Source organism: Lytechinus pictus, chromosome 3 (genome assembly GCF_037042905.1).
Source record: "Lytechinus pictus isolate F3 Inbred chromosome 3, Lp3.0, whole genome shotgun sequence".
Classification (NCBI taxonomy): Eukaryota; Metazoa; Echinodermata; class Echinoidea; order Temnopleuroida; family Toxopneustidae; genus Lytechinus; species Lytechinus pictus.
This window is the reverse complement of record NC_087247.1, coordinates 54,524,811-54,533,822: the sequence shown is the minus strand read 5'-3', so window position 1 is coordinate 54,533,822 and position 9,012 is coordinate 54,524,811. Positions and strand designations below refer to the sequence as shown.

Genomic DNA, 9,012 nt, shown 5'->3' with positions numbered 1-9,012 from the left:
AAATTTGTCGGCGCTCGCACAATCGAAGACTAAGATCTCACGGCCGTGAGATGGGTCCAAATAACCGGACTCTTTTACAGATTTCTGTGGTCCCAATAGTTTTGAATTTGGCACTAACCTGTATATTAATATATATAAAATGTAATCCTTGGTCGACTTGGCATAACAAATGCACAATTTTGTTAACAACTTTACTGTAAGCCAATCAAATCTAATTATTTCAGTAGCTTTCAACTGTTACTTCAAATCTTTTGTTATAACTAGTTTCATGAACCATAGCCCATGGAGTGGTTCATCGATTTAATTGCTAGTACTAAATTCTAATGCAAATATACTTATCTCATTTCCATTATATCAAAGTTTAAAATAATAACTTGTCCAAGATTAATGGTACTTCTGATTTCAACATCTTGAAAATTCAGAATATTAGCATTGGACTAAATCTTATATAGTTGATATCAATTTATTGACCCCCAATAACCTTTGACCGTCCCCAAGAGACTTAAAATTTAAATTTATTTGTTTGCCTACTTGATAACCACTTTATGTAAGTTTTCGAGAATAGAAACTTTCAATATATTGAATATTCGTTGACCCTAAATGACTTTTGACCTTGTTCATGTGACCAGAAACTTGTGTCAAATGAGTGATAACCCTTGTGTCCAAGTTTCATGAATAGGTCTTTATTCACTTATGACATTTAAACCTATGATTTCGTGTTTATGCTGCCATTACAAGTGTCTTTGATATGTCTTGCTGATGCTATGCAAGCAAGGCAATAGAAATAAACAAATATATATAAAGAAATGCATGTACATAAAATATAATCTTATAATACAAATTGTCTATTGCAGAAAAGTTTCAAATGCTGCTTAACCATGCCCCAAATCCCCTTTACATTTCTTGGATTGCCATGTCTACAGATATGGCAACTAGACTAATTGGTCATTAGTTTTTTCAGCCAAATTGATGATTGGGATCAAACTGACCAAAATGATACCAAATCGGTTTTATTAATGAGGCATTTAATCTAAGAATTAGACTTGATAGACAAACCATTGGGACCCTGTTGCATACCACTTCACTATACCATGATATATACCTGATGGCATTTTAATTTGACTTACTTGGTTTACAGTCCTTTTAGGACTTTGCCTCATGATCTAACAAGAGACTTCTCGCTATCATCTTTGTCATTCTTGCCTTTCATTTCTTAATACTCCGCCACCCAAAACAAACAGTCCTTTTCAGAACCATATAGTGAACTGCAACCATTCTCTGCTATCAGTACCATCATGTAAACTTGTGTAAAGATAAAAACAAATACAATCCATGTGTCATACCTGGCATGTGGCAATTCACATTCTGCATCTCTCACAGTATGTTTGTGAAAAATATATATCCTTTTAAAAAAAATGACAAAAATTGAAGAAAATTCTTGCTTTGTAAAATAAAAAAAATCATTTATTTTTCAATATTCTGATACATGTAGAATAGAATTATGTTTCATTCCGATAATACTAAAAATAGAATTCATACATGAACATGCTTTCATTGAAGACATTCTTGATATAAAATGCCACTGATGCATTGGTCCAGCAGAATAAAAGATTAAAAGCAACCATAGAGCATCATTTTGTGAAAAAAAAAACAGAAGACTGGTCTGACTGGACAAGTTCAGGAATGTCCTGATGATATGAAGCAACATTTTTTTTCTTCTGTAAAACAAAATAACTTTCAATTGTAGGACATGTTCTATCATGCCCAACTAGACGTATAATAGCTGAAAATAGTTACTGGTGGGTTTCTCCTGTAAAATAACATATTCACACATCAGAATTCATATTAAAAGCTAACAGTTAAAAGGGTTTAAAAATATAGACTGCATTATGAAACCTGTATACCAACAGTATCATAATAAAAATTAACCTTTCAATGGTGAAAAACATTTGTTTGTGAAATACATGTAGGATCATAGTGATGAGGATCAAAAATCCTTTTGAAATGTTTATATATACCAACCTACTTGCTCTATAAAGTTTTATGCCACCGCATCAGAGCTACATTTCTTACTGCAGTACTGTTACATAATGATTCTTCAGATTCTATCACAGCATTGAACTAAAAAAAGGGACATGTTCAAACATGACATGACAAAGCTCAGAAACATTTCTTAGACATGGCAAACCAATTATCTTCTATTAATATGGATGATAAAGCTTAGCTCTCTATAATCAAGAGGTATAGTGTATAGCCACATGGCACAGCATCCACCCTCCAACTTATGTAAAATCATGCACATTACATGTTAAATCTAAAAACAATTATTTTTTCTCTCCAAAGTTGTGTAACATCATAATTCTGCTTATTTTCTAGGAATGTGATTAATCCAAATCCAGGTGGAATAATGGTCTCCTGTATTCTACATTAAAACTAGCACATCAATTATGTGGTGCTCATCCAGCGTCTTGCAACAAAATTCAACACAATATTTAATTTCAGCCAAGTTGACACTAGTGAATTATATTAGTGACATAAATTGAGGAAACAGAATTGAAATTGATGAAGAAATGACAAAGAAGCAATTTTTGTGATTTATGAATAAACTTTGTACAAATTACATAATTTTCTAGTCAAAATTTCTAAATTCTGCGAAGAACCTTGGTGAACCTCATGTAGCTGTCGGATGGAAAAATAAAATCGGTCACCAAATAAAAAGGATTTTTGTGAGTTTTCAAAACGATGTATAAATCAGCATATCTAATGAGCTTCAAAATTCTATATAGAAGTTTTGTACTATTCCCACCTAAAGCAATCATAAAGCAAACAAAATTCAAATTTTCAAAATTCTGTGCAGAAGTTTGGTGAACTTCATGAAGCTCTACCAGATGGAAGAGAAAACAAATCGGTCAACAAATAAATAAGAAGTATTTTTTGTGAATTTTGAAAAATGTGCAAAAATGAGCATATTCAATGTATTTCAAATTCTTGTGTAGAAGTTTTGAATCCCCCACCTAGTGCTATCATATAAAGCAAACAAAATTGAAATCGGACTTGAAATGACTAAAGAAATATTTTGAAATTGTGGACGGTCGACAGACGCCACGGCACGGCAAAAGCTTATCCGGCCCGAAGGATGCCTCATTATTTGTTTGTTGCCAAGCTTTTTGCATCAGTTCTGAAAGGGCATTTATTTATCAGAAGAAAATGCTGTGTATTACGAACAGAGACATTTAACAAGACAGTGGATAAGTTAAATCCAATATCAGAAACATAAGTACTTAGACATACACAGAAATACGCAACAATTGCTAAAATAATATCCCACAATGTTCAATGGAACTGTCTGTCTTCATCAGTTGATAGAATAAATCTGCACTGGGTTTTCGAGACTCTCTCAGTCGTTGAGCAGTGTCAGACGACGATTGTCTACTCCCATATCCAATGATTGTGCATCATCAAACAACCAGAGTCGTCTCAAGTTTCATGCCTTGGGCCCGAGTCGTCTAAAAAACCCAGTGCACATTCGTTTCACCACATGATGGAGATGGATAGGTCCATCAAACCTCTGTGGGATTCATATGTTTTCATTAGCTTGAACTCGCATCCAATTAATGATGACTTTCATTGCATTATTGACAATATGTATTTGGAATCCCATTATTTCCATCACAATGAAAACATAGAGTTGTTTTCTACAATGCTCATAATTGTCTGGATATATTACTCATAACAGCTTCTGATGGAGATCATCCTAATCACTTACTTTGCATATTAACTTATAAAGGAATATATCTCTATATATTACTCTTTCATGCGATACAAAAATATACATATACAGCAAAACAACAGAACATAAAGATATAAAAATTTGAAGAGAAAGAAGAAATATTAACATTTTCAATGGGCATAGAAAAGGACATTCAATTATTGAACTACAAAGTGATTCACAATACATTCCTAAAATATTTATACTTTACATAAATCCAAATTCCCATATTTCAGAAAAAAAGATAAACATAAAATGTGATCAATCTTAAAAATTTCCCAAGGTCAAAATGAAACATTAAGAATGGATTACTATCTCTTATGTCAAATAAAAATGAAAAGTAAACTCCTAATTTCCTTTGCCATGTCTTTTAAAACCTGTTTATAAATAAGATTGCAAGAATTCATTAACTGTATTTGCTCTCAGCCAATCAAAATAACAGGATTTTAGATTGAAATAACTTAACAGGAATAACAAGCTTCATCAAACACATTTTTTTTCGATAATGTCAATATTTCAATTAAGCTGAAATAACCAGGAATGGCAAGATTTTTATATTTTGGCATTTATAGTTGTGGGTTTGAAGTGGATTTACTAAAAAAAAAAAAAAAAAAAAAAAAAAAAAAATGTACAAAACTAATATCAGGACTATCATATAGCTTATCATATAAAAATGGGCCTAAATATTACATAAAACATGCCTTTTTTTTCATTTACTTATTCATTTTTTCTGGAGGGGGCACTCAAGTATGTTGTAGTATGCGGATCTGCTGCATTGACATTACTTTTTCGAGCTGATTGCCATTCTCAAGATTTGCGACCTTCCAGGTTTGAGCTACAATGTAGTATATATCCCCTTTTCAAAATTATGATTATTTTCTACCATCAAAATACTTTCTTAAGACACGTGTTTTAATCATGGTACACCAATCAATACACAATGATCTTTATATTCTAACAGTAATGGCTTTAAACTATGTTAACACTTTATATCTTCCAAATCTTCCCAACAAATCTTCTCTATATGACAATTTCTTTTATAATAAAATTTATATCCTGTCTAAATACAATCAATAAGGAGATTACAGAGTAAAGTTCGAAAATAAAGCTGATTGCCTTTTATTGAGCGATATTATGACAGGTTATTTCATAAGCTGGTGGAACAGACTGGACTCATTACAGAGCCAATAGTGGAATGAATTCAAGATCTAGACTTTGCAGCCAGGGACCTATTATGTAAAAACATCTTTACGCAATTCAATGAACATCCCATAGAAATGGGTGTCAATCATAAAACACCTGTTCCTATAGTTTTTCTCAGAAGATATAGAGACAGTGGATCATTCCCAGTGCAACGTGTGTTGTTGGTATTGCTGCTGAAAGCACATATGAGGCTATATATCTTAAGGCGACCGCACACCTTACGACTGGTCTGCGACCCGATTTTGGAACAAATCGCATTTTGCTCATTTTCTGAAGATGTGAATGGAACATATCATTATATTTGAGGTTAAAATTAATTGAAATAATAATATCATAACAATTTTGAATGATTGCAAGCCCTTATTTTGGAGTAAAGTCCAAATTAGTTTCAAATCGTAGCCAATCGTAAGACTGCTATGACGTCATTACGACTAGACATTAGATTCGCTTTTATTCTAAGAAGGATGATAGCATAGTCACAAATTTGATCATAGGTATTCGTACGATGATTTCGAACATTACTCAGTAAGATATTCCAAGTCTCAATATTAGCATCAAATTCTATTACATTTTATTCTGTGCGGTGGCCTTTAGCTCTACCATCAGCTGTGATTTAGAATAACTCAATAGATCACATCAATGATAGCACTTGCCAATATGATGAGTCTTCAGGATGTAACCATAGAAATGCAAAAAAAAAATCACATTTCCCAATCCTGAAGGTTTGGTGTTGGGGGAAATGACATACAAATCATTCGCAGTAATTGTTATACCAGTATTCACTTCAGCAGACAGTATTCATCCCAAATTTACAAAATCTACCAGAAAAACATTGTATCTTTTCAGATTCTATGCATAAATGATCAAGAAAAATATGGCAGCTTTCAAAATCAAACTTACAAACATTCTACTGGAGTTTGAAATTGAGAACTTGGGCTGCAAATCAATCAAAAATTATCATGCTTGAGGAGTCACAGATGAGTTGGATCAAGCCATCTGTAATATGCCTGGGGTGATGTATTTAGTCTGCCACCTCCAAAAGACTTTCTACTTCTGAACAAGTATTGTGATAAGTGAGAGATCTTGGGCTTCCATCTTTCATTTCAACCACCGCCTCTCAAGTGTGAAGACTTTGTGAAAGGTAAAATTCCATGTACAAACAGACATCAGAGTCATATGCAACATGCCATGTGCTTTACATGCCATCTGCACTCCTAACAGGCACCTCTGAAAAATGAAGAATTAGAGCATCACAAAGATAGAGTCATATGTGAAAGGTCATGTGTTATACATATTGTCCCCTTCCACCTTTGAGTCCTACTTTGGTAACTAGGCTTCCTATCACACTCCCTAAACCAGTGCTGGGTTCCATTGCATACCTTGGTCCAATCACTGATGAGTATATCTTGTTGAACTCCATACGGACTTGGTCTAGTCTCTGTTTTCTTAAGCTCTCCTCAGGAATGTGTTCAGGTCTGGAAAAAGAGATCAATAAGACAACAAAAGAGATGTAACATAAAACTTGTAATGCATTTGATTCAGCTTATCTTCAAATTTATACCTGAACTCAACACTTGAGACAACTAACATTAGACAACACAACACAACTACACAAGTCAAAATTTGAAAGTAGGAGGTAGGGGAGGAAAAGGGAAAACACAGAATCAGGAATCAACCTGATTTGGCCAAGGTAAACACCAAACATTAAAAGGGCCTTGAGAATGCTTACATTGGTGGGTTGCTGTTAGCTGAGCTACATGATCCACTTGAGATGTCTGAATTGATAGTGAGAGGAGAGTCTCGGGCGGAGAAGTACCCCTTTACACTCCCTGTACCTGATATTATCTGCCAACTGAAACATTACAAATGTGAATGACCTCTTTGTTTTTCTCACTTAGCGCTTGCTCTTTTATGCTGAACCCCAATATATGAAAATCACCCTCTTACAATGAAAGAAATAGGCCTTGAATTCATTTGATAAAATATCTTGTCTACAGTTAAATTAAAAATACTTCTTAACAAAAAAATCTTAATAATACAAATGAAACATCACTTAAAATTACATTTTAAATAATCTAAATACAAAATAATAAAAACCAAATGAAGCTTCCTTTGATATTTTTAAAAAGTATTGTCTGTACAAAGAAGAATGACTGGAAGGCATTTCACCAACATTTCAGTCCGACAAGTCGTCAGATCTGACAACTTTCTTTAAATTTGATTGGCTGAGAAGCACTGTAACTACAGTATTGTCAGATAAAATGTCTGACAATTCCTCTCATGAAGCACTTTCATCAACATCAAATTAACCACCATCATCATCACTATCATCATCATCATAATCATCTTCATCATCTACAACACAGCCACCTCAACCACAACCATCATCATCATTGTCATCATCATCATCATCATCATCATCACCACCATCATCATCACTCTCATCATCATCATCATAATTATCATCATCATCATCATCATCATCATCACTGTCATCATAATCATCATCATCACAACCATTATCACCATCATCATCATCATCTTCATCACCACCATCACCTTCATCATATACATCACAACCATCTCAACCTCCACCATCACAACCATCATCACCAACACAATTATCACTATCTTTTTCACAATCATTTTCATTAATGCCATCATCATAATCATTATTATTGTCATCAGCAACATTATCTTTATCTTCTTCTGTATTCAATGCATATGATACAAGTTACGTTTTGGAAAAGCTGCTAAATTGTGTTTCTAAACAAGAAATTTTTTTTTTAACCATTGATATAAATTTCAAAGCAGGGGTTCTCAATCAGTATTGCTCAAGCACTATATTTCTTATCGGAATCTATACTGCGCCAATATCCAACATGCAGAGCGAGCAAAGTGTTGCACCATGGGGTACAGGGCCCCATATGAAGGCCCCGATTGGAGGTTCAAGGAGCAGAGCCCCGCAAAACTTTTCAATACCGGGCCTTTTATTGGGCAAAATCAATGTAAGTCTCAATACAAATTCAATACAAAAAAGAAAAAATTGAAAAAAAAAGATAAATCTTACATATCATTGGTGGTCATCCGAACCGTTGTATCAGTCAAATTTGGTCAAAAAATCAATTTTAAGATTTTTTCATAAAATAAAAGTACAAGTTCTACTCTATTCATAACTAAATTTCTAGGCAGCAATTTATTTTGTTTTCCGAGATATGAGAGGATTTTCACGGCGATGCCAAACAAATTTTTAATAAAATGCGCAAATCCCATTGGAAACCTGTACTGTAACAGAGCGATACGACGTTTTGACTGACTGCGATTTCAATGCGTGCAGTCAGCCAAACTGTCGAATCGGCACTGGGAACTGAATTGACTTTGCACGTGAAAAGCGATACGTTTTGACTGACCGCTCGCATTGAAATCACGGTCAGGTTTGTTGTATTCCCTATGGCGTTTTTGTACAGGGAAAATCTAAACTGCTCAAACCGAAAATTACAAGCATGTAGCCCTTTTGCAATATTTTCTCGGATTCTTAGTTTTGTGTAAAAAATACCAATGTCAAGCAATTGTATTGGTCTTTCCAACCATGCATTTTTCTAGCAATGAATATGTTGTAAGGCTGGGGAACTGTGAAAATTATAGTAAACTTTGAAGTCGATTTTCTCTGAAATGGGTTTGCACCGTCGTATCACACATACGACGGTTCGGATGACTGCCGACGATATATATTTCATAGTGGTTTGCATGTGCTACTTTGCAAGGCCTGATGTGCAATCAGTAGTGTGTGCCCCATTAATTCAGAACCTCTACTCTAAAGTATCCTTTATCAGATTGCTTTTTTTTCACGCATGAGCAAACACTGTCATCGTTTGTCAACTGTGTGAAAAATGGCTTGCATTGAAATGATCATATTTCACTGATTAATGTGTCACTGCCATAAAACTTACTTTAAAAAAAATTGTTTTATGCATGATTGAGGGCAAGCAATATGTAATAATTTAATTTTTAAATGGGAAATTGACCAGACATTGTACTCA

General features: G+C 33.9%; 1 protein-coding gene across 7 annotated transcripts in view; it reads right to left on the bottom strand.

Moving 5' to 3' along the window:
- Window positions 1-4,281: 4,281 nt before the first annotated feature.
- The window catches only part of LOC129256982 (myotubularin-related protein 14-like), a 65,284-nt gene continuing 60,553 nt past the window's right edge, over window positions 4,282-9,012 (bottom strand). For 2 of the 7 annotated variants that reach the window (XM_064097374.1, XM_054895216.2), the window contains 2 exons: window positions 6,702-6,824; window positions 4,305-6,447 (listed from right to left, as the gene is read on the bottom strand). In XM_064097374.1, the coding sequence (XP_063953444.1) occupies window positions 6,258-6,447; window positions 6,702-6,824 (313 nt within the window). In that variant the 3' untranslated portion in view covers window positions 4,305-6,257. Of the gene's footprint in view, window positions 6,448-6,701; window positions 6,825-9,012 lie in introns of all 7 variants that reach the window. The other 5 variants (XM_064097375.1, XM_064097377.1, XM_064097373.1 and 2 more) reach the window with 4 other exon arrangements.